This window comes from Chlamydotis macqueenii, chromosome 21 (genome assembly GCF_036417535.1).
Source record: "Chlamydotis macqueenii isolate bChlMac1 chromosome 21, bChlMac1.mat, whole genome shotgun sequence".
Classification (NCBI taxonomy): domain Eukaryota; kingdom Metazoa; phylum Chordata; class Aves; order Otidiformes; family Otididae; genus Chlamydotis; species Chlamydotis macqueenii.
Window position 1 is genome coordinate 6,280,091 of NC_141576.1, and position 24,445 is coordinate 6,304,535.

Sequence of the window (24,445 nt, forward strand, 5' to 3'; positions counted from 1 at the left end):
AAAATACACCTATGGAGAGGAGATTCCTTTGTAATGGAGAAGAGCTGGAAAGACAAGTGCTGCAGACACTCAATAGAAGTAATTTAATATTGTTGCCACTTCATTTGTATCTCTGAAACAATGATAAAAAAGAGTTATTAACCTCTCCTCTTCTCCATCAGAGTCTTGCTGCTCCCTCTCGTACTATCTACAGTTATATACACCTTGCAAGCGATAGTTTACTGGAGAGATGTACAGGCGAGCTTGAAATAAGCTGGCTCTGGTTCTGTAAGAGTCCTCACTATGTCTGGACTTCGACAGCTAGATTCTGTGTCACCTACAAATACAAATCTAGAATAGCTTTACTGGGGTGAAAGGAGTTACACTGCTGTACATCTCTTATCTACCACTCGTGCTCCTGATGGAACCCCACCTGCGCATTTGTAGCTTCTTGTTTGGAGACATCTTTCTGAATTTCTGTTGGTGTTTTAGGTTCCCAGGAAAATGTACTAGCTAAGAATGTGATTTATGCCTAAGAACAAAAAGAGAATGTTGTTTAAAAGAAATGTGTGTGTCTGGGGCAGTCCAATTGTTCTTATCCTGTCACATCTCACCTACAAAACCTGGGAGAAACTCATTTTTCTGCATGGCTTTAATACCATGGTCTCCAAGCTGTGCCCTGCGGCCTAAACTGGCACCTCTGTCACCTTCCCCCAAGGCAGGTGAGCCCGATGAAGTGAGGTTCTCCTGGAGGCTCTGGTGGGAGCTTTGATGAAAGCCATTCCTCTGCTGCTGGCTTGCTCCATGGGTGGCACTCTCAGGGGCCCAGGCTTGTCTGGAGCTCCCTTCAGCGTGCGTGTCAGGGCTCAGCTCATCCCGGGGCATTGCAGAGCTCTGCTCAGTGGGCGCTGCTCCCACGGCACCTGCACTGCGCTATGGACAGAGAGGAGCACACATGAGAGCTCGTATTTGTACACAGCAAGCCCTCTCCTCGCCGGCCAAGATGCATGTTCCACATGTCTTAGCCCTTAGTGAGTGGCTCGTTATCTAGGAAGGCTCACCCTGCGAAACCTTCACCTCCTTACTTGTTGGACAGATCCCTGGCTACTTTCCATCTTCTTTTTCTTGGAGATAGCTGGATTCCAGTGACACACCAGGCTGTCATTTTGGACACTGTAGTTCTTGTTACCAAGAAGCCAGTAGGTTTTCATTTTCCCTTTGCCCTGGGACAAGAAAAGGAGGAGCAGAAGACAGCTGTTTTCATGGGATATGAAGCAGAGCAGAGAATGACTGTGCTCAGGGTTACTACCTGTGCTGCGCTTGTTATCTCTCCTTCTCTCATAAGCGGCTGCTGTTTGGGTAAAGAATGGTAATTTCTAAGCAGTTTGGGTGCTAATAATTCTCTCACTTCAGAAGAAGGTCTTCCTGGTCACTGGCAGTGTTGCTAAAGGTTTAAAGTCAGCCTTGCACTGGTATATTTGTAACTGAATCCTCATGCTTTCACCCATGCAGGTGCAGACAGAGCAGCTGTATGTCAAAGCCCACAGTAACATCTCTGTGTCGATTAGGAGGGGTGATGTATACCTACTTCCAACTGGATTAGCAAAAGAACCTCGGGGCCACGATTAAAAATTGACTTAGAATTCACAGAAGAGCAATGGCCAAATCTATCATATCTCCTTCCTATCTTATGAAGCTTCTTTACTATTGCAAAATTACAGAAAAGCTGTTACCTTGACTTCAATTTCTCCTCTCAGTTCAATTTCGTATGCATCATCGGTGAGAAGGGCCTCGTATGTAGCAGAACTGATGTGGATCTTCTGTGCTAGGATTCAGAACAGAGCATTAAAAATGAATGGTTCCCCTATTCCCAGAGACCACACACCAGCCCTCCTGCATTCATCAGCCCAGTTTCACCTCTTTGGAAAAGTGTTGTGTCCTCGAAATCAAACTCAGCTCACCTTGTGCTATTTGCCTTTTCTCACCCTCTTTCTCCTCTTGTTTCCAGTTGCTTTCCAGAAATGGCATAGGGGATGTGACTCTACCTGCCCACACGAATACACAAGAGTTTCTCTTGCTTCTTTGATAACTAGGGTATGTAAAGAGATAGTGGGGACTGTAAGTCATGCGTGCGCTGGTTCTTTAGATCAGTGATAATTAGTTCTCTAGCCTGAGATGCGCCACAGAGAATGCTCCTTCTCCTGTACCACCCTTATTTCCCACTTGGCCATTCCCAATGGGAGGGGATGTTAGAGGTTTTCCTTTCACTGCAGTACCCAAGAGACTTGGAGCGCAGGTGTGAGCCTGACTGGCGTGTCAGGGATGGACAGATTGTGCCCGAGCCACTTACGCAAGCTGGTGGACTCCATGCGGGAGGCTGTGTTTACCGTATCCCCAAAAAGACAATACCGAGGCATTTTGTACCCCACAACTCCAGCTACGCAGGGTCCTGAGAAAACACAAGGCAGAGACACTTCCATAAGAAACGAGTGGAAAAAGTACAGGGAGATGCCAAATGCAAGCGCCTTTGCTAGTTGCTCCGGATCCTCAGAGAGCACTGGAAATTTGGAATATCCAGTGCATCTAGGGCCTGGCTGCAGAGTATTTACCTAAGTAGAGAAGTCACAATTTGATTAGCTGTAGGTAACTGCTGCTGCTATCAGGGTGCTTTGCCAATATTAAATTGTTTCACAACCTTTTCTGCACTGATCCAAGTGAAAATCATTTCACTCCACTGTTAACTGCTGGAACTGGGAGAAATACCCATCCTGAGGTCCTGCGCAGAGTCAGTGGCTCGTACAGAAATGCAGAACTCTTCTCCTCACACAATTAGACTGTGTCCTGTTCTTTTTCTCATGCCCCCAGCTCAGCCCATGTACCTGTGTGTATACCAGCTCGCAGCTGCAGTCTGCCCGTTGGCATATGAGGGATCACAACCTGACGAACTGCTGCCACCAGATCCAGAGACATTTTGGCAATCTCGTCGGCATGTTTGGTGCCGTTCCTCTCTGGCAGGCCGCTCGCTACCATGTAGGCATCACCAATGGTTTCCACCTGATGGGAAGGGGCACGTGTCACTGAGTGGCATCACCAAGGTTTTCTTTCGAAAGGAGGTGAGAATAAAACATGTCTTAGCTGTCCAGCGCTTGCCAAGCTGCAAGTCCCTGCGCAGTGGCAGGTCTTGGCTTTCACAGCTTTTGGCCAGCTGGCCTAGGGTATTTACTTTAGGGAACAAGGTAAGGAAGATTTCAGCATCTTGCAGATTCCTTGCCTGCAGGTTTGTACTCACCTTGTAAACGTCGTAAGACTCGATCCTGCTGTCGAAGCAGACGTACAGATTGTTGAGCATTTCAACCACTTGCAGGGGAGTACAGGAGGCAGCGATGCTTGTGAACCCCACGATGTCCGAGAAAAAGATAGTCACCTGTGACAGGGAGAAGGAAAGGTGAAGCCAAGGTCTCCAGGCAACAGTGGTGGAGCTTTTGAAGAGTTTGGGGATTTGTGAAATTCTGAGCAGAACAGCCTCAGGCACAGGCTGCGCATGGGACCAGCGTTGCAGAACTGAATAGATACAATCCTAAACTAACAAGCTCTGGCTCTGAATTGTTCTCTATTAACAGCTAAAATTATATTTATCTCCAAAGTTTATCAGCTGCGCTTCTCTGAATGCCTTGTACTAGATGTGAGTCAAATGCTTTGAGTCTTGTGAGCTGTGATCAACAGACTTCTTATAGAAGCAGGGCCTGATTTTTCTTTTAAAGTGATTTAAACTGTGATAGAGATCCAAACTAGATATCTGAACAAACTGCAAAATAAAAACTCAGCAGCTGTCTCTGCTCTTGTTGAATTAGGAAATATTGACTAGATTTTGGTTCTCCTAAAATGATAATTATCTTTGTTATGATCAAGAAATTTACAGAGAAATTAACTTTTTTAAAAAATTGGATTTATAAGAGAAAGAATAACAGAAACCATGATAACTGAATGAGGAATGGAAATGTGCGTTACAGCTCTTGGCAAAGAATTAAGTGTTTTTTCCCTGTGCTGCCTGAACTTTGTCAGTGTTTAAACCAAAATTGTACTTTTTATTCGTCCTTGGTAATACCAATTAATCCAGAAGAGCCCCCTTTTCACTCCCTGCCTCGGTTCAGCTACTTTTGATGTCATGACTATTGTGAATTATAATTAATTGTGCAATTACAGGTTGCTATTTTGATAATGACACCTACAAATTAAATGCAAACATTTCATATTGTGTTTCACAGCTGAAAGTAACGAAGCATCCAGGGAGAAGAGTGAATAGAATAGCAATTACTGTAACGTGAGGATTTTGGACGTGGGCTGTGCAGCACAGCTGCTGAGTTCAGCACTGACAGCAGCACCCAGCCTGGGTGCCTGGCCAAACTCTGCCCTTGTTTTCATGTCTGCAGGCTTCCTTACAATTACACACTTAAGGCTACGAGATCATCCGTCCCTTTCATCCTTCTCTAAGTCCCATGCTCTCCTTTCAGTTATGTTTATGGAATCGTACTGACAGGTACAGACAGGGTTTGTCCTATGTGGTTTTTTCAAGATTCTTCCTATTTTATAAGGAGGATGCTAATTTCTTGCTCCTATGTACTCATAATCTAATTATGCTGGCTGGCTCTCCTGAGTAGGCTCTTAAACTCAAAGATGACAACTTGCCACTATAGGATTTTGACACCTAAAGCTAGACTTCTGGAAATTTCAGCTCATTTTCCTTCCCCATCAGCCTAAGTGCTTCAGGGCGCATCGCACAGCTCTTTCCAAAACCCATTGTGAATATTTGGATTTCCACCCACACTCAACTATGTGTACAAAACTGCTCCTCAAAACAGTGGCCAGGTAGGTGCTTTTTTTAGTTGAATACTTTTCTGTCCTTGGTGACAGCATCCTTTCCATTTACTAACCTGATCATAGTTTTCTGCCTCAACTTTTTGGCATTTCCTTAGCTGCTTGGCCACCGTTTTTGGCAACATCTGGTGTAAGAGGTCCTCAGCTAGCCACCTCTCCCTTTTCAAGTCCTCTGTCTTTTCCTTGAGATTCCTGGCATAATTCCGTATCCAATCTGTCATTTGCTTGAAGGACATCAGGATTATGGGGTACATGAGGCAAGCTATCACTAACAGACTGATCTTAAGGCTCACTGTGGACAAAATTTCTTTAGATTTCTTGATGAGCTTTTCCTGTCCCTTCTGCAGTAGGCAGCTCTGTGCATACTGCAGTCCCTTTACCAAGGCTTTAATGGACACAAACTCATCTGAGCCCAGGAAAGGGGTGAAAAAAGAGGTTCCTTCATCGTGGGTGAAATGAAGGGATAGATTGACGTTATCCATCCAGCACTTATGTGCAGTCTCTGATGAGAAGATGGCATAGTTCAGAATGGCAAAAAGTTGATGCAACGTTGTTTGAAAGGTTGTAGATGCTGGCATTACATGATCTTTAAGCATGGCTTCTCTTATTTGAAGGATGAGTTTAAAAGCTACTATGTCTGCCCAGTCAGGGTTGTGTCTCATAGCTCTGAGGTCTTCAAGGGGACTACTAAAACGCTCTAGCAGTTCAGAGATCACTCTGGAGACCACCTGGCTGGCTTCTGTATCCTCTGTGCTGTTTAATTTTTGTCTCACGTCAACGATGTAAAATCTACAAATGGAGATTTTTTCCTTCTCGCATCGGCAGTTCTCACAATACAGTTCTGCTTCACTTGCCTCGCAGGGGGAGTTTAAATTCCCCAATAGATGAGTGTGAAATGATCTATTCCTCTTGTCTGCTGCTGGCAACAGCCAGCTGTGCCTTTCTTCCTGCAGGAAATAAATGAGGCGAGCAGCCCAAAGGTTTTCACAGGACATAAGCTCCTGAAGGGCTTTCCCTGTGTTTCTCCATATTTCCAAGCTATTGCTCAAATCAAAAGAAATCGCTCCAAGGAGGCTGAGGAGGGAGACCACGCATGCTGTCAAAATCCTTTGAACTGTTTTTCTACCGCCAGCATTGGAGGAGAAATAACATCTAAAAAAAACAATAATAATTTTTTTTAAAAAAAGAAAGAGTGGGAGTGTCTGATCTGTGGTAGTGATGTTTAACAATTCACATGCATTCTGAAACAAAGTAGAGGGAACATGCATTAGCTGAATGTTATTAAAAGACTTTTTTTTTTTTAATTTGGTTCTACCTGACATCTTATTTTAAAAGAAAAAGTGTAGTAAAGAGCTGCAGAAACACATGAATGAAATCAAACAGTTTTTCTGTCAGTATTAAGACTGATAAAATCAGTTGCTGTAGGTTTTATTGTCTGTGGTACTTCTATCCAAACCTCAAGGAAGCCCATGAAAAGACAGGTTACTTATTTCAGTGATAACTGGAACTGTTGAATACTTTCAGAATTTGTTCTTAATAAGAATTTCCAGATGAGTAATAACTTGTGTTGATATATTCAAATGAGCTCAGATGTTTCCACAATATTGTCTAATTATTTCAAAAGGAAAATTAATCAAATTTCAGTTTTGTTTCAGTTTTTACCAAAGTATATACATATGCAATTTTTACTGTTTGGGCTTCATGATTATCATTTCTGTCCCTCTCTTTCATGCTGCTCATAATTGACATCCATGTTCCATCCAGCAGAGTGACCTCTAACGATTTTCATTTTCAGAACTATTAATCAATCTTTTACAGTCTTACATTAGTGACACTCATTAAAACAACTCAGGATGTTATGCTGAAGCTGGGGACTCCTGAATAACTGAGGAACCTTTATTTTCACCTGTGCAGAACAAACCAGAGGACTGGGTTGCTGATCAGTCCGTTCAGCTCAGTCTTTTTTTCCCTGTTTTTCTATTCCTCTGCATGGTAGAGGTGATTGCCAAAAGCCCTCCTCAGATTTCCGGCTCTTTCAGATAGGTGAAATTACATTTTTAATGCGATAAATAAGAAACCAGTAAAGCTTGCTATTTCTCAGCAGAGGCTGATATTAGGCAAAACAAGTTCCTGTTGGGCTCTTCGCAGCAGGATGGCGGTAGCAGAAAACTAATAAAACTATAGTCCCCAAAGATGGTAAACAGCCATGTTTTCTCTAATTTATTTAATACAATTTATGTTTAATAATATAGATATTTACTTGTTTTCCATGCAAAAGTAGCAACTGCAAAATGTCTAAGGGAACTGCAAGCCTAGAAAAATCTCTCTGAACCGAAACGCACTTCTGTTCTCACAGCGAACTTCCAGTCTTTTCCTTACGCTATCGACTGCTTACCTCTGAGTTGCTTGTCCTCCGGTCTTCATCATTTTACTCCTGAATCAGCCCAAATATGTGCCAGGATGGAGAAAAAAAACCACAACAAAAATCCACCTTGGTTTTCTACTGCCTGCCTTTTATTACAATGAAAGAAATATAACTAGAATCTTTAATTTAGTACCAGGCTAAAAGGTGGTGGTTCTGCTTGTGCTTTGCGAAAAATCCCCGTTTGTGTCTGTGTGTCAGCCAACAGTGACAGCTGAGAGGTCTTCACCTGGCATCTGAATGACTTAAAAATGAGCATCGGGGACATGAAGGAGATAGGTCTGCAGAGATGCTGCCGGCACTGCTAGGTTTTACCCTTCCCCTTGAAGTCCCAGGATCACAGGGTGTTAAAACCTTCTCTGTAAAAGCCTTGTGCAGCGCTCCCACGCTCACCTGCATGGACCTGCTCGCACCCGTGCTGCCTTCGCGCTGGGCATTGCCACCGCTTGCTCTGCTGAGTCCCGCTCGCAGACTGGGGGTCCCGTCAGCTGCCTGCCAGCTGCCTTCACCCTGCCAGCGCCTCACCTTCTCACCCCCTGCCCCCCGGAGTCGTTCCTGTGGCTCTCGAACTCTTCCTACTGCCCAGCCTCTTCCCAGCAGGCTCACATCTTCCCCCCGGTGAGGGTAGCAAGCTCCAGCCCAAGGCTGTGAAAGGTCTCCAGCATTATCGCTAAATATCAGCTCTGGTCCTGACAGTACCCAGGAAGAAGTGACAGGGACTCGTTTTTCTTTCATGTTGCGGAAAATAGTCTTTATTGCAGTATGGATAGGTGTAATACTTGTTGTTAAAAGCACCATTTCCCAGCTCTTTGTGATCAAAGGTGTCATGATTAGGACTTTATTCAAACTGTTTTCCTTCTCGGCATCTATCATGCAGTTCTCTTTGGGTTAGTTGGTTGCCATAACCTACAAAAATGTAAAACAAGTGAAAAATCAGATCATGAGACCCAGCAATTTGTGACTAGTATATGTTGCATCCAAGGTGCCGGATTTAAATAACTGAAATAAGATTTTTGCTTCTCAGTTACTTTTTAGATTAAAGTTTATATTAAATTTAAAAATAATTGATGTTCCAGACTCGAGCAGCATGCGCTGCCTTCTAGGATGAAATGGCAACAATCAGTGCTATTGATGAATTCAAAGTGGAGTAATCACTTCTGATGTCATAGCAGTAAAATCTTTATGACTTTAAATATAGCTCCAGTATAAAGGGAGAATGCATTCCTAAACATTGAGACTTATTTAAAAGTGAAAATAATTTGGATAACTATTGAAGAAGGGGATGCTTTGCTTTTGCTGCAGAGTCTGCTTTTGCACTGGTAAGGGCACAATGTAAATGTAAAAAAGGTAAAGCATTTGAATCAAAAGTGATACAGCTCCCTGCATCAGTGGCAGAAATGTCAACCAGAGGGAACCTCAGCCATCGCCGAGTGTCTGCATTCTCTAGCACCAACACCTTACCTGCTGGATCCAGCTGTTGTAAGCCGAGACCCGAGTGAAGACGGAAGGCTTGTGGTAATAGTTGCAGCCAAGAGAAGAGCCAAAGCTGACTACACCGTGTACTTCCCACCTGCCGTCAGCACCTTGGCAGTTCAGCGGGCCACCAGAGTCTCCCTGGAAGAAAGGGGAACGCAGTTAATGGCCATCATACTGTGAGTAGCTCCTCCTTAGTTTTTCTAAGCTTTCCTTCCCATCAGGCCTGCTTGTGTCTGAAACCAAGCCCTAGAGAGCAATGTCCTCTGGACTCACATTACAACTGGAGGTGATTCCATCCCCACCAGCGCAAACCATGTTGGGTTTCACTGTCCTTCCCCACCAGCTAGGCTTGGAACAAGTTGCATAATCCACCACCAGCAAAAGGCCTTGCTGCAGGTCATCTGGAAGAGCTCCGTTTGCTGAGAGGGAATAGAAACAAAGGAGTCATGGTACCAGCAGGCACTGAAGAAAGAACAAAACGGCATTGTTAAGTTGCTCCCAGGATCCTGGGTACTGTCCCTCCATGTTAGAAACTCCACAGGGGCTGGATTAAAGGAGAAGCTGTATAATCCATTCCTTAGATCCATTCTTTTTATATATATATATATATTTTTTTTTTTAGAGATATATATACACACACATATATCTATATAAAGGCCTTAACTTACTAATAACTTGTGTTTCTTTTAAAACTGTCTTGTTGGTAGAGAAGTAAAGGGCTGCTCTTAGTTCAGTAGTTTGCTATTTACTTATCACTCTAGGGATTGTCTCTTGAGACGAGCTGACACATTTGAAGTCTGTGAGATTTTCTTCACTTCACATCTATTCCCTTGCGTGTCTTTTTGGTTATTCCATGGGGTATGTTAGGATTAGCAAATTCAGCCGTCTGCACAGTTAACACTTGTGTTGCGATGGCTTCTAAAAGCTCAGCACAGGGCCCTCTACTGCACTACTGGGGCCATCACAAGCAAAATCAACTTGAAAGGCAGGGGGAAAAAAAAATCATTCTGAGTGAAGTGGGGCCTGATAAACTGCCTCACTACATTGAGGTTGACGGGGTCCTGAGCACCAAAACCAGCCTTTTTCCAATCAATCTCAAAGGAGAAGGCAGTACTGAAAGATTTTTTTTTTTCTTTTTCCCCACAAGTTTGCAAATGTCCAAGTACTTACTCTGCAGTCTTCCCCATCCTGTCACGTAGCAGGCGGTGTTGGATGACAGGATGCTTTGCGCAGGGGGGAGGCAGGCCAGCTGGATGTGGTCACTTAAGGTGACATGTTCCGTGAGTTTGATCAAAGCAATGTCGTACCTGTGGTCATATGCACACATTTGTGAGCGGGGAAGAGAAAGAGAAGAGTTAAAGAGGTTTGCAAATAAATTAAGACACAGTAGCATGAATACTTAGCAGTTATACAGCACTTGGCCTATTCAAAAGAGGTGCAAGGGAGCAAGGAGGCCACTACATAAGCAGTAAAGATTCTTCCACCCTCAAAGCAATGGGGAAATACAGGGACTGGAAGATTATTCCCTGCAGAACTGTCCACTTTCCTGCTGGCAGCTTGCTGGAAATTGCCTTCTATAGGTTCTTTTCACCAAAACGAAGCATCTGTTAGGGGCTGACCCAAGGACCTTGGAGACTGAGGGGATTTCTTCGCTAAAGCCCTTAGCCTGCAGCAAGACGTAGCAGTCCTTCAGCAACAAAGATATTGATTCCATTGATCAATAATAATCTGTGTGTATGTCGTTTGTAGAAGGGCTTCAGGGAGTGTTGTATAAATTAATTCGTTCCCTTCCACTGTATGAAAGAAATCATTGCATAGAACGGCTTCACACGCAAGCATGAACATGCAAAATGGCATCTGAAAACACAATTAATCAATAAGCAATTAATACTGAAAGCTTTTTATCTTCTCTTGAGGGGAATACTGTCTCCAGTACAAACTAGAGATTCAACTCTCATCTATGAGCAAACATTTAGAAGTATCACTGTAAGCTGTAACAGTCTGAAGATTTATGCGTTTAGCTGCCACAACTCAGGGTGAGTAGGACTCAGGCATTTTGATTTTTGCCCTGCATCTAAAAACTGAAGAAATACTTGCCACCAGCTTACCCTTTTGCAACATTCTGTGGATCCCAGTTCTCATTTACAATTATTTTTTCTGGAGGAAGTGCAATTGATCCTGCTTCCGTGGCTGCTAGGTTGTATTTTCCAAGAAATACTCGGTATGTCCTAGAAGAACTGGGCAAGAAAAAGATGAACACTCAGTTATGCAGCTGCTGGCTTGCTGCTTAGGCATCTGCATCTTTGCCACCCGAGATGTTTGGTAAGAATATCGTTAAGGCTGTAATCTCACATCACATGCATGATTTGTCTGGAGCTGAGCCAACACCTGACTGATTTGCTAAGGACAAAGCGTTTTGTGCTGAGCTTAATAATCATTTCATCTCCAAGCTGTCCTGTCAGCTCTTGCTTAAGTCTTCATTAACAAACTCAAGATGCATCCAATCTTTGCAGGATTCAGCTCGTATTCTTTAATGAAGAAAACAATTTGGACAGCTTTTTTGATAGCAAATAAACAGCTTCAGTGGTAAACAGCTGTGTGACAGATGTAATATGTAGGATTTGTAATAATAACATGCAGCAAATCCTTCTTATTTCATATTATGTTATTTTCTACAACTTAGTGTTACAGTAACCAAGAACTGTATGTATATATTCAAGGACATACGCTACCAAGCGAAAATGGGGTTGTCTTTGTGGAAACGGTTTTGCTGATGAAAGGGCATAGCTGTACCTGATCGTGTCTTTGTTACACTGCCTCAAAATACGAAGAGCTTACTGAAAATGACTGGTATATTCAAAACATTTGTGATTACTTATTCAGGGAGTGTATTGATTAGCTAATCTGTGGATCTCACTGCCACCTATATTACAGGCAACACAGCTGAATTTTTATAGCAACTTGAAAACATAATGATGTTTGTAGTTATTTACAGAAAATGAAGAGTCTATAATTCAGGTAATTGTATGAGGAGTTTTTCCCCCACTACTCTTATTTTAAGAAAATGAAAAGGTGTCGCTCTTCTTCTGACTTATTAGTTATAATTAAAAGATATGATGTGAAACTTGTAGCTCTTAATTGGGAAAGGGAAAACTGGCATTAACATGGTTTTGCTTCATCTGTCTCTGGTCATGCGCTGCTCCCCGGTTGCAGACTTTGACTCCATTATTTACCTGATGCAGTGTGCAGCTGTCATCACCCAGTTGGTTGCAATGAGGGTTCCTCCGCAGGTGTGATGCCATTTCCCATTTGAACTGTATTGAAGGGAGGCCTAGGATCAATGCATCAAGTAAGGCTCAGATTTTTGCTTTCTGGTTTTTCGTAGTTGCACTTTATTCCTATACCCAGACACAACTGGCTGCTGGAAGACGGTGGGAGGCTTTTAAGCAAGTTCCCAACTCCTAGTCACAGATAAGTTTTCCCTCCTTCCCTATCATCCAAAAGCTTGATTTTTTTTTTCATATTGTTTCTTCCAAAGCTCTCCCTAAGCCTGGCCCAAATAAAGCATTTCATTTGCTTCAGAAATTTATTTTTTAATTCCATGTACAACTACGCTCCAATAAGCATCGTATGCACCACTGAATTTCACAGTCATCTTGCTTAAATATGGGATGGTGCCCAAGACTACTAAACGAACGTGAAAGCCTGCATAACCAGCAAGAGGTGGCACATTCAGAGCTTTCTGAAAAAGACTGGAAACTTTGGGATTGATTTAATACTTAAAACCTAAGCCATGACAGGCAAGATGCATCAAATGAAATATAAGACCTGGTTTTGTTCAGCCATGTAATGTGAGGGTAGCACAACCCAAATTGTTCCAGGGAAAGGACAAAATGTCTGACCTGCCATGGCCAGCTGTACGGTCTTGCATCTTCCCCTCCGACAACTCTAGACACCACGGGTGGGTAGGCAGGAACCCCACAGCCAAAGGCTGGAAGACATACAAAATGGGATGTGTGTTTTAAAAGTAGGAGGTTTTAAAAAAACATTAGTAAGAGAGGGCTTTTTAAAAATACAGATTGTGTTTGTACAGAACATTGCAAAGCACAAATACAGGCTGTGATTTTATGTGAGAAAAGTGCAGATGCAGCTATCAGTCAAAACTGTCCAGTGTTATATAAAGCCTGTTTGAACCGTTTCACTTTTCTGACAGATAATCAAATCAAAGTGGCTTTACCAAATTCTTGTGTCAGCTGAGATGCAGCGCTTAGCCAGTGCAACAATTTGATGTGGATTGACGACATTTCAGTGTACTCAAGCTAAGTAAAATAACACTGAATTTACTAAAGGCTGAGAGCAGCAATGCTAATCGAGCCCCTGCAATAAGAGCAGAATAGCACAGCAGCTACTGTTTTGAGAGAACTTTTTAATTAACTGCCTAGGCTCCTTTGTTGCAGAATGTCAGATTTCCCTAAAAGAGGAAAGTTGCTGTTAGATTTTAATTCATTTTTCCCTTAAAACTAATGCTGAAATTGGGTACATACCTGCAGCTGCCAGCGCCAACACAGCAAAGAGGACTCCCAGCATGGTGCCGGTTCACTGTATGCTGCCGGCTCTGTTTTGCAAGCCATTTTATATGTTGTCATTTATCTCTGGGACATGTGACTTAAAATGCAGTGCTATTCTGATACCAATGGAAAACTTGTGTAATTGTGGGATAACTTTTTATATGCACAAGTGCCTAAAAAACCCCAGTTTAGATGGACCTTGGATCCAGGCTCTATAAATAGCTTGGGTGAAAAAAAAAATATGACTGAGTTGCATATCACCTGTAGCAGCTGTTTGCCTTCTCAGTGCCTTGAAAGTTCATCACAAAGGTGTTTTCCGAAGGAAAATGTTAAATGAATTATTCTAACATTTGATGGTATGTCAGCAGTAAGAGTGTCTGATCTATTCAGACAGTGATAGACTCAGCCTTGTCAGCGGGGCTGGATTAGGCGGTCTCTGGAGGCCCTCTTCCAACCTTAATTATGGTTATGATTCTATGATTCTATGACATAAAAATCTTATTTTGTTCTGATTTGTTTTGTGACGGATGGCAACCACCACTTCGTACTGACTTAAAAACCTCTATCTTCTTTTCCAGATCAAGTTGCATGTGTCTTAGCATGCCATACTTCTTCAATAAAACAAACTGTCATCGCTTTGAAGTGGAAGATGTTTCCAGCAACACAAAGAACCAGCTGTCCATGATGGAGAAACACTGGTTTGGCACGGTAAGCCAGACCCCATTTCTTCCCTATTTATCTTTAACTGTTAGATCAGTAGCACGCTCCTGGAAGAGAAGCGGGTTCCTGTAGCATTGCAAATGAGCATTTTTACACCCCAAATCAGCATGCTGACCTGTGGTATAATGCAGTGTGATGGTAAACCATTTTCACCAATAGGTCAAACCAGGCAAGAGCAGGAATTTACATCACTATAGAGCTGTTGCCACAAAAGAAAGTGTCCTAGTTCATTACTGGACTTTTGAGATCAATGACTTGATATCAACACTTACACTTGTGTCTCTTTCTTCCTTTTTTTTTTTTTTTCCTTCTACTACAGAAATTTTCCATCCTCTGTCATGTTTCCATCCACCTATCCTTCATCTGAAAAACTGTTACTGGTTATTTAAAAACCAAACATCTCTATCCCATTAGCCAGGTCACGCATAGGAACCAAACTTATTAGAAGGGAAACAAACATAATGATGGCAGTTTTGTAACCAAAATTGCATTGTACATACAGACCAAACTAGAGGTTTTAGAAAAGCTGAAAAACATCTACTGTTTAATGTCAGTATTAACAAGCAGCAAAATGCCTGCTTTTCATAGCTTCCATTCAGCAGTAGGTACTGATTTGGATGAAAGATGCCTGGAGCACACATGTGAAAGGCAGAAATATTATAATGCTTTGCTGTTTTGTCTGCTTCTCAAGAATGTATTATCCTACCCAAACAATAGCACTTGAGAAAGCTGCATTTTGAATTTCAAATGGAATCAAGCAAACTCTGTTCTGGCATCTTGTATTTATTATCTGACAAAAGCAGAGATCAGGATTAACTGAGTACAGCACTGAGATTCTAAACATTTGTTTTTTCATTAATTAGTTGACTCTGACTCTTTTCTTAATCTCTGACTTTCCAAGCTAAACAACATACTATGCTTCTCAGTCTAACTTCCATGCCACTATCATTTTCATTGAATACCAACTAAAAATAAAGTATAGATTTTGGATGTTCAGTTACTGTTTCAACTTCCCTGTTTTATGGGCATGCTTGTAAACATGGAATTCTGTTTAGTTTTTTAAGCATTTCTGCAATAATTTCATAAATAATGTTCTGCTATGTTGCACACTGCAAATAGAAAAACTTTCCTTTCTTTTTCCCTTTCTTCTTTGTAAAGGAATTTGGAAACAGTTATTTTATTACATGGGGGGAAATCTTACAAGGATCATCATATTTTTAACATAAAACACTCTCAAAGCTTTTTTTTTTCTGTTCCACTCCTGCTTTAGATAACGATTGCTTATCCATCTTTTCCAGGTCTAGCCTAAATAGGCTGAAGTATCTTTCTTGGACTCAGTGGGCATCATACTGTTGGCAGTTCTGCAAGCAAACATCAAAAGGCTCAGCCTCCAGCTGATACCATGGTGGCTTGGAAACAGCTCCCTAGAAGCTCTTATCATCTTCATGCCAGATGTTTCACAGAAACTAAGCAGCTCGTGGACCTTCAGTAAGAAAGAGCAGGAACTTCTGGTATGTCCTGTTAAAGCATAATAGCTAATATTTACTTCAATACGCAACGTACTTACACTGCTTCAGTCTATTCCTTTCTAGGGTAGTAACTACGCTAGACCAATTAGTAAGTGGAATGGTCTGCAGATAAGAAACAGACACTGAAATCTACTTTTCTGAGGAAGGTTTTTCATCTGAAACTAGACAGTAACCTATTTAAAAATTCAAAGTCAAATCCCGCCCCAGCTTTTCACTGGGAGCACCAAATGTGACGAATGCATTACTTGCTGGATGGCCATTAAATCTGCTGCTTGATTGCTCCCTGGCTTTGTTTCTATGTGTCCTTAAAACTAAAGCTTGCCTCAAGATTAAACAAGGTTACAGAGAGCCAGGGAAATGAAGATTAGCACCACCCTGAGTGTTTCAGTCTCTTGCTGTGCCTTCCAAACTGTCTGTTCCCAGCTTAGACCCATTTTTATGTATTATTTTCCACACTGTATTTTCTTTTAATCCAAGCACTTTTGTAGTCAACGCTGGCCATAGATGTAGCATAAGGCTCTGCTTGTTTTAACCGGGTGAGGAGCAAGGAGAGGAGAGAACACAGACAAAAAAAAACCCCAACACAACAACAATAAAAAAAAAACCAACCAAAAAAACCTCCCACACTTTGGTGATCAGATTAGACTGAAAGATATTTATTTAGAAACAGCAGCTTTGGTATTTTAAAACCAAACAACCTTTAAATCACTAGAAAGTGGGATGTCTCCCCCCCCCTCCCATTGCCAAAACAAATCAATGCACAAAGTCTTAGTATGCTTAGAATAGGAAACCTGCAGATCCACATTTCTAAGTGTAAATTCAGACAATCATTTAATTTAATTGGTTTTGCACTCTACAATCATAAAGGCTGAAAAACCTCTTACCAGCGCTTAGATATCTACAGTTCAATGACTGACTTCTTACTCAAGTGGAGGCAAAATTATTAACATTCTCCCTCTCCCCCCAAGCAATAAATTAAAAAATGTATACCAGAAAGGAAGTTACACTAAAGTTTCCTAGTTAAGTTAACTCTCTGAAGGGAATCATCATTCTTTATTTTCCTGTAAAATTAAAAAAAAAAACAAATCAAAATATCAAAGGACTTAGTATATTTTCAAGTATTTTCACCAAATGGATTACTCTTAGGGAACTGAACAGCTTACAAGGAAAAAGAAACATGTCACACAAGCTTCTGGGATTAACTCTTGAATAACCACACCTTCCAAGTCTTGGTTTGCTCTCTTAACAAGGCACAAAAGGATTGTTGTTTTCAAAAGGTCCTTGTTCTCAGCTGCAAAATTGTCAGATGTCTTGTGCAAACGGAGGCTGAAAGCAGGACTAAGTTCACTTGGATGCTGGGATGTTCCCACTCAATTAATGAAACAGGGTGTTATTTTAACACCATTGATCTTGCTTACTGCTACAGGGTTTTTGAGCTTCCTCTGGCTTCCACTTCATCCCTGTTTCTGGAATCAAGTTCTGCATCATCTTCATTTTAAGTAGATCCAATTAAGACGAGGCAACAGACTTGTTTGCTGCACACTGCAAGGCTTTCTGCAGTGCCAAGAAGGAAGAGATGTTACGTCAGCCCTGGTGTGTAGCTGTGAAGCTTCTCGGCATTTCAGAGCATAGTGTCAGGGACAGTGACCTGTAGTGATGGTTAACAAGTCATGCTGTAAGAGGCAGAAGGCAAGTCTTGGAGATGACAAAGGCAACCAGATAGACAGCAGTGAAAAAGGACATAATTCTATAATTTCAAGCACACGTTTCTGGATGCATGTCAGGGCACGGCTATATACGCAATAATTGAAATTACTTCCTGACTGCTTCCTCCTCTTGCACTAAGGTTCTGATCACGATCGTGGGCTTACAACTGCAGTTGGCTTTGATACACATATCTAGTCTACTTCTTGCTAGGTTCGTTTGTCTAGCCACAAGCACCTTCCACTCCCATCCCTTCAAGAGATGACAGGTATTCAGACTTTCTTGGGATCAGGCCTGATCTCCAGTGCTCAACCTTACAAAGCTCGTGAGCTGAGAGGAAAACTGCCAACTCACTTCAAACATACCTTATATACTGGCTCTCAGGTTTAGCCAGCCTTAACTGAATTTGCTTTTATAGTTTGGAAAAACAGAGTCATCTAATGCTAGAACTTTTCCTCTGACAGCTCTATTTAACTATATTATTTTTTTAAGACACAAGCCACATCTAACTCTGTTCAACCCTAAGGAGGGATGCCCCTGAACAGTATGGCTAGCTCACACAGCAAATCCAGTCTTGTCTTTTGTTTCCAATCCATATCAGCACGCAACCAGAAAGTACCAGTACCAAGAGCAGAAATCAGTCTATTCTGTGCTAAGTTTTCACTAGCAATTAAGTTTTCTAAGGCAACTTGAAACAAGAATTTCAAATCCTTTACACCAAAGTGAGATGCAGTAGAGCTTGAAGTCAGAACCTCCAACTCCCAGTAAAAAGCACTCCGTACTTTTCTCACCACAGCTATGTATTTTGTCTGAATGGGAGAAACACTAACTCGGCACTTTCCCAAAATGACGGTGGTACATGTGGTTTGATGGAGGACTGCACAGTGTCCATACATCTGTGAACACTTACCAGTAGCCCCAACAGGTGAGCATCTTGACCTAAGAACACAGGCTTGCATTTGTGTGTTCTTGTACGACACATCTCACGTTCACACCAGGCAGACAAGCGTGCACGTCTCCCACACAGTAGTGAAGAGAAGTGTAGCAGCTCTCTCACAAGCATTCTAGGACTGCATAGCAAGAGACATCGTCTCGTGACACAGCTGCAACCGTTGCTTTAAAAACAAGCAGTGTCCTACACTCGTGTGGAAAAAGGATAGAAAAGCTGTGTCTGCCTTGATCTGCAGCCTTACAAATGTTAAAGAAGGACAGACAATGGCTTTATCTTTTCTAATGTTTGTGAGCCCTACCACTCCAATCCCTGCCCTAATCCTACTTCTTGCAAGAAGAGGTCACAGATCACTTGTTGCGAGACTGAAAATCCTCACAGTCCAAGACAGAACCTCCCTAGGCACAGCTGACAAAATCAGGTTGACAACACTCAGTGGACAGCAGCCAAAAGCAGCAGCCTTATACCTTACTCCTGAAGAGCGGCTTGGCTCCCGGCCCGCAATATTCGTTGTAGATGAGTTTGAACAGAAACAAGTGAAACAATGTGATTAAGGAGGCCACGCTGAACCAGAACAGGAAGGGTAAGCCTGGGTATTGCTTGGCCATGTGTTCCTCATGAGCCAGGATAGCTTTTAGATGGAGTGTGTGTCTCAGGTCCTGCAAGTGGATCAAATCTGTTGATATATAAAGCAGTGGCGTGATGGGTTGAGTCACCATGACGGGGAACGTATGACCTCGTGCCTCCGAGGTCAGCTCCACAGGCTCGTTCATACAGCCTGCCTCACACGCATACAGTCTAACTGGCTTGTCTTGGAATTTCACAGACACGTGCAAGAAGGGCTTTCCTTCAGCATCCAGCAGAACTGCTAGATTAATCAAGTCCTTATTGTAATGGATCCCACGTAAGGAATAGCTGTTATGAAGTACATCAGGGTCAGCCTGAAACTGAAGATGGTTTTCTGTGAACTGCAGACCCCCAAAACTAAGCACCATTCCCTGCATAAGTCCATGGACTCCAGCTGCCACAAGACCCTTGCACCCCCGTTTCTGGAGAGTTAGCTTCCACAGGTCTGAGAGTTGCAAGATCTGAGTGACACTGGTCAGCTTGGCTGGCCACAGGTTCTCTGCATGCATGGTCGCGTGGCCACTGAAGCAGTGGTCGGCATAGTTCAGGCTGGCTTCCATTTTTTCTCTGTCCTCACCACTAATGAGTGGATCCAGCAGAGGAGCTGGCATGCTGGACAGCACGTAGTAGAGGGTCATGTTAACAGTCTCGCTGGACGGTGTATGCGAATCCGTGATCTTTCTCATCTCAACCCCTGTAATAAGAGAACAGCCAAGAGTCAGAGGATCACACGTGAATATGACATTAACTAGGAGAAAGAAGATCAAACGTGCATGGCGTCATTCAATACACAAGTGTTTTTTGTAACATCCAAGAAACTTTTGTCTATGAAATACTGAAGTGAAATGTTTCCTTTTATTTTCTTAGCTGCTCTCTCTGCTACTTGGAGCTTGAAAGCCAAGCTCCCACTAAAGGCAAGGCTAGTTTGATATACAGATGGCTTATGGAGCTGTCACCATGACTCCGCAAGAATCCTCTGTCAAAGGAATGTCTGTCTTTTTACCGGCTATAAAACAGCAAGTTCCACGTTACTTGGGCAGCTACTCTTTTATGCAAGGCCACTAAAATCTTAAGAAAAACCATCCTTGTAGGACAGTCCTTAACTTGCATAAAGAAATCTGTCCTTTATACTGTCACTAGAGGTCAGCTCTATTTCCAGCTTAGAGCTGACACACTGGGCAAATCAGTGAAGCCCCTGAAGACACAAAAGCCGGCACATCCAGAGTTATGATTAGAAACGTCCTTCTATCATTTCCTTTACGCAGTAAGGAATATTCCACTTTTGTAAAGTACACCGAGTTCCAAACCAGGAATGCTGTTTTATTACCCCACAACATGCCTTGTGGCTCCCAACACAAACCCACGCTGCATAACAAGAAGAGCAAAGCCTGTGAAGACCTTACAGCAGCCAGGTCAGAGCTTTCAGCTGCCCTCTAAAGCAACCCGTTGGAAGCTGAGCGTCACTTTCCTTACCTGAAATGAACAGGTCTGACCAGGTCTGTTGGTGCTCCTGGAAAAGATCTTCCACCCCCATCTGCATCACCTCCAGCATCTCTTTCTTGGCTGACTCCCTCAGCTTGCTGAAAGTCTCCTCCAGCCTTGAGACCTCGATGGGCTCCGAGGTGTACACCACTGAGAGCACGGTTTCATCAAAGTGCGATTTAGGTGCCACCTGCACCCGGCTCACGAGCTTCTTGGCAGCCACCACCATAAGCACCACCTTGGGGCTCCCGGCCAGCAGCAGGCGACCGGAGGAGAGCAGGAACTGCCGCTCCTCCACCTTCTCCAGGCTGGTGGCGAAGCGGCCGCCGAGCGAGGGTGCGGAAGCTGGGGCTGAGGCCTCGAAGTTGGCCACCCGCTCCGTGGGGTTGGCAATCCGGATGCGCTGCAGGTAGAGATGCGGCCGGCTCCGGTGGGCCACCACCTCCTCCCGCACAGTCACGCAGTCCCCGGCGCTCGCCCCGGATCCCGTCTGGACGCACCGCACTCGCCGCACGGCCCCGTCCCGCAACGCCGCCAACGCCGCCCGCGCTTCGCCGCGCCCGCCCAGCGCCCTTAACCGCACCAGCGCCGGGTACTCGGTAGCGAGCGCCGGGCCGCCGCCGGATCCCGCCGGCGAAACCCAGAGCCGGCCGGCGGCCACGTCCAGCAGCAGGAAGCCGTTGCCCGCCAGCGCCAGGCCCGGCCCCGGCCCGCCGGTCCCCCCGGCCGCCTCCTCCGGCAGCGGCAGCGCATCGCCGCGCTCGGCCTGCGCCCGCCAAGCGCCCGTGGCCGCCTGCAGGCAGAGGGCGGCGGCGCCGCGGGGCTCGGCCCCCCGCCCCGCACCCCGCCGGGCCCGCACCGCCCCCAGGTACCAGTAGGCGACGAGCAGCAGCGCCAGCAGCAGCAGCAGCCGCCGCGCCCAGCTGCTGGACAGCAGCCCCGGCAGCCCCTTCAGCCGCTGCTGCAGCCACATGGGCGGCGGCGGGGCGGGGCGGCGCGGGAGTCCCGTCCCGTCCTGTCCCGTCCCGCGGCCGCTCCTCGGCCCCGATCCCGCCGCGGCGCAGCGATCCTCACGCCGCCATTACCGCCGCTGCCCGGAAGCGGCGCGCCGTGCGGCAGCTCCGCCGCGCTTTGCGGCTCTTTGCGACGGCCGCCTCCGCACCGCCCCGTGAGGAGGCGCTTGGGCGGGAGCCGGGCCCGGCCCGCCCCGCCGCGGAGCTGGGCCCCCGCCGCCCCCTGCCCGCCCCCTGCCCGCCCCCTGCCCGCCCCCTATTACCCCGCCTTGCTCCGAGCCCGGCCCGGCTCCGTCCCGCCGCTGTCCATGCCCCGCGGGACGCCCCCGGCGCCGTAGCCGCGGGTGTCAGCCGGCAGCTCCAGCTTGCTTTCAGCACAGGGCCGGCTCTCCCGCCCGGGTGACTGGGGAAAAAAAAAAAAAAAAGTTTGGAGCGGGCCCGGAGGAGTTTTCTGTAATTCCAGTGGCAATTTACTCCTGTTATCGCAGCAGAGCCTAGTGTGGGAGAAAAGTTACAGTCCATCAAACTTCAGTCCACTGCGTGGTAAACCGAGGGCCGTGGTGTGCGGTGTGACTGAGATGTGCACGTCGAGCCACGGAAGGCTTTGTGCACCAGTCCCGCTCTCAAAAGACAGTAGCAAACCAGAGAGAAACACCGTGACTTAAAATGAAGTGTGACGTTCCTGACCAGCTAGAGCCAGGGAACCCGCTCCGCGGAGGCGAGCAGAGCAGTTCCTTAACTTCTCCCTGCGAGTGAGCCCTTTGACTGCGCTGGGGGGCACCGGGATGCGTAAAAACGGTGGGTGAGACCCTCCACATGCCACGTTGCAGCGGGGCTGGTGTTTTCTCAGGTCTGGTGTGCTCTCAGGCCGCTTTATAAACTGAGTTCTGATCCTTGCCGTTTTTAGGAAGTGGCTGCTTTGCTTGGAGCACGTGTTGCACGTACTCATTGGAACATCTGCATTGGCAGCTGCTTCTGTTTAAAAGGACGGGCAGCCAGCTCCAGCCAGCACGCACAAAGCAGTACAAACATAGAAACAGGGAAAAAAAAAAAAATGCTTGCGGGGTTGGCAGAGCTGCAGAATGCAAACAGAGCTGTCAAATACGGACAGTCCGAGTATGGCAGTCTAAACAATGATGCATTCATGATTTCTAGTGTGCAAAATTCCTTTCATTTTAGAACGGAGAGATTGAACTTCATTTAAACGAGAAACTTGCAATTTTAAAAACTAGATTGAGTCACAGATGTCGGGTTGAGGTTTGAAGGTGGGGGGCTGGAAACCTTTGCTGTGGCTCTTGGCTTAAAATGTGGAGGCTGCTAAAGATTTATCGGGGGCTTTGTCCAGGCCTGCAAAGAAATCTGAAGAAATCTAAAGTGAAACTCTGTTTTTTATTTGTGGGTGGTTTTTTTCCTTTTTTTTTTTTCTTTAGTGAAACTGGCAGCTTTGCAAAAGGAAGTTTCCTGAAATCACCATCTTAGGGAGAATGAGTATTTCCTTGGATTGCTGCCTGCAGTAGATGGTTTGAGCATGATCTGTTTGCCTGGTAATTACGAGGGAATTCCTGCTTGGAGCAGTGGGAATGGAAACAAAAGTGCTTTGAACACACTAAAGAATATTCTCAGTGAACAAACAAAAAATAATGGTAGTTCTTTGGAAGGATGGTAGTATGAAGCATGGAGATTATTAGTTAGCTACAGTGTGGCCTTTCTAATGCGCTTAATTTTTTCTCCTCTAAGATCGTACCTTCTTGTTTTTATTTCGAAAATCTGAATCCTGTAATATCTGTGTTTTCTGTTAATTTAAAGAGGTGGTTTACTGACAGAAAACAGCAGACTTGGGCCTCAGAATTTTAAGCAGCCAATTTTTTTAATTAAAACTGAACTCTGCAATGAGGGGGGGTCTTGTATTATCCCAGTGCTCTTACGCTGCCCTGTATGTTTCCAACTCCATAGCCCCAGCTCAGCTAAGCAACACATATTGCATTGAGACATTGTGGTTGTTTTTTTTTTAAATCTCACTGTACATGGCACGCCATCGCTCAGCACACATCCTTCACTATTTATGCCTCTGCTAAACTAACCAGTACTGCTTCTTGCTCCCTGACACCTCACCTTCCTATCGTAACTTGTGCTCCGTGGGCCAAGCTCAGGTGTGGCTGAGGCCTTGGTGCCTCTTTCAGCGATGGCTTCGGTCGTATGCCGCTTTCCATCTACTTAATGTCTTACAGAACAGTATACAACATTTCTACAGCCTCTGTCATTCTGTTGAGTTCTTTGCAGGCAAGTAAATACTGTGGCTGACACCTTACAAGAGGGAAAATAAGTAATCTCTTAATGTTGCTTTCAGGAATGGAAGCAAATTTGGGTTTAATTATACACAGTGCCCAAGAAAACGGCACTGTCCCTTCTAGGTATTTGCTTCAGTAGAAAGAATGTGTTGCTAGTGGCCTAACATAAGGTATTTGTCCATGGCAGCTCCTCATTTGGTGTTCTGCAGGCTCAAAAGCCCTGCATCTAAGTTTTACATTCACTGCAGTATAAAAATGACCCTAAACAAATTTATTTTTAAAAGTGTAATTTTATAAGACAGGTTTATTTTGCCAGTTCTCAAAACTAGGCAGAATAACTAGAAAAAAAAAAAAATGCATGGATAAGTCATCAGGGCTAGGCCAAAAAAAAAAAAAAACCAAAAAAAAAAAACCCCAAGCAAACAAATAAATGTAAGACTTCAAGATGTATATATGGCCAGAGAAAAACAGTTAGTACAGGAAGCAAGACTGCAGCTGATTCTGTGTTCCCAAGGAAATATATGAAGTGAGATGACAGGTGGAAAATAAAAACCTAAAAACCTAAGGTGTTTAGCAAGGGCTTCCAGTCTCCAAAGCTGTGCATAATCCACTCGGTTTGCTTTTTTCACGCTTACTGCCTGTGTCAACCAGACGAGCCCAGCACGAAGTGAAGCTGCCCAGACAGCGAGCCCCCTCCTCCTGCACCGCCTCGCGTTCGCCCAGTGCCTGTTTGTCCCCCTGCACACCCACGGCTGCGGCCGGACCCCGCACCCCAGCTAAAACCGCTGCAGCCCCGCGAGCTCCGCGCCCCCC

At 44.6% G+C, this 24,445-nt stretch overlaps 3 protein-coding genes and 1 long non-coding RNA gene across 8 annotated transcripts; 1 reads left to right on the forward strand and 3 right to left on the reverse strand.

Moving 5' to 3' along the window:
- Positions 1-71: 71 nt before the first annotated feature.
- On the reverse strand, positions 72-8,011 carry LOC147598173 (uncharacterized). Its single transcript, XM_086764769.1, has 9 exons — positions 7,670-8,011; positions 4,911-5,801; positions 3,269-3,403; positions 2,859-3,033; positions 2,330-2,428; positions 1,713-1,804; positions 1,065-1,202; positions 204-873; positions 72-112 (listed from the first exon to the last, which is right to left on the reverse strand). Exons 1-8 carry the CDS (start codon positions 8,009-8,011, stop codon positions 583-585), a joined length of 2,163 nt encoding a protein of 720 aa, XP_086620895.1. The 3' UTR covers positions 72-112; positions 204-582.
- LOC104482596 (chymotrypsin-like elastase family member 2A) lies at positions 7,985-14,635 on the reverse strand. 2 transcript variants are annotated; one of them, XM_086764501.1, is made up of 8 exons: positions 14,313-14,635; positions 12,655-12,743; positions 11,986-12,083; positions 10,861-10,989; positions 9,923-10,059; positions 9,026-9,171; positions 8,738-8,890; positions 7,985-8,182 (listed from the first exon to the last, which is right to left on the reverse strand). In XM_086764501.1, the coding sequence occupies exons 1-8, from the start codon at positions 14,368-14,370 to the stop codon at positions 8,165-8,167; spliced, it is 828 nt and encodes a 275-aa protein (XP_086620627.1). In that variant the 5' UTR covers positions 14,371-14,635; the 3' UTR covers positions 7,985-8,164. The 2 variants fall into 2 exon arrangements, with proteins under 2 accessions (XP_086620627.1, XP_010122409.1); XM_010124107.2 differs by lacking the exon at positions 14,313-14,635 and adding an exon at positions 13,297-13,339 and having other exon boundaries at positions 7,986-8,182.
- A 1,569-nt stretch (positions 14,636-16,204) lies between these two features.
- Positions 16,205-21,385, reverse strand: KIAA2013 (KIAA2013 ortholog). Of its 4 annotated transcripts, none has more exons than XM_086764639.1 (3): positions 20,323-21,385; positions 18,690-19,543; positions 16,205-17,217 (listed from the first exon to the last, which is right to left on the reverse strand). In XM_086764639.1, exons 1-3 carry the CDS (start codon positions 21,302-21,304, stop codon positions 17,191-17,193), a joined length of 1,863 nt encoding a protein of 620 aa, XP_086620765.1. In that variant the 5' UTR covers positions 21,305-21,385; the 3' UTR covers positions 16,205-17,190. The 4 variants fall into 4 exon arrangements, with proteins under 4 accessions (XP_086620765.1, XP_086620764.1, XP_086620766.1 ...); XM_086764638.1 differs by having other exon boundaries at positions 16,205-17,242; XM_086764640.1 differs by having other exon boundaries at positions 18,184-19,543.
- A 203-nt stretch (positions 21,386-21,588) lies between these two features.
- LOC147598174 (uncharacterized) lies at positions 21,589-24,380 on the forward strand. The gene is made up of 3 exons (XR_015260859.1): positions 21,589-22,142; positions 22,775-22,888; positions 24,284-24,380. It is a non-coding gene; the product is annotated as an uncharacterized LOC147598174 (long non-coding RNA).
- Positions 24,381-24,445: the final 65 nt, after the last annotated feature.

Bases quoted from the DNA above. Each gene is read 5' to 3' on its own strand.
- LOC147598173 (XM_086764769.1), bottom strand. From the start codon at position 8,011: ATGAAAGAAAAACGAGTCCCTGTCACTTCTTCCTGGGTACTGTCAGGA. The intron at 1,203-1,712 runs GTAACAGCTTTT...TTCTTGTCCCAG, and splicing joins GAGGAGAAATTGAAGTCAAG to GGCAAAGGGAAAATGAAAAC. The intron at 874-1,064 runs GTAAGGAGGTGA...CCCACTGAGCAG, and splicing joins GCCAGGGATCTGTCCAACAA to AGCTCTGCAATGCCCCGGGA.
- LOC104482596 (XM_086764501.1), bottom strand. From the start codon at position 14,370: ATGGAAAATTTCTGTAGTAGAAGGAAAAAAAAAAAAAAAGGAAGAAAG. The intron at 12,744-14,312 runs GTAAGTGTTGAT...TATGTCTTCCAG, and splicing joins AGGAAGAAAGAGACACAAGT to CCTTTGGCTGTGGGGTTCCT. The intron at 10,060-10,860 runs GTAAGCTGGTGG...ATATGACCACAG, and splicing joins CCACAGAATGTTGCAAAAGG to GTACGACATTGCTTTGATCA.
- KIAA2013 (XM_086764638.1), bottom strand. From the start codon at position 21,304: ATGTGGCTGCAGCAGCGGCTGAAGGGGCTGCCGGGGCTGCTGTCCAGC. The intron at 19,544-20,322 runs GTAAGGAAAGTG...CTCTTATTACAG, and splicing joins GTCAGACCTGTTCATTTCAG to GGGTTGAGATGAGAAAGATC. The intron at 17,243-18,689 runs GTATAAGGCTGC...TGCCTCTTACAG, and splicing joins AGCCGCTCTTCAGGAGTAAG to CATGACTTGTTAACCATCAC.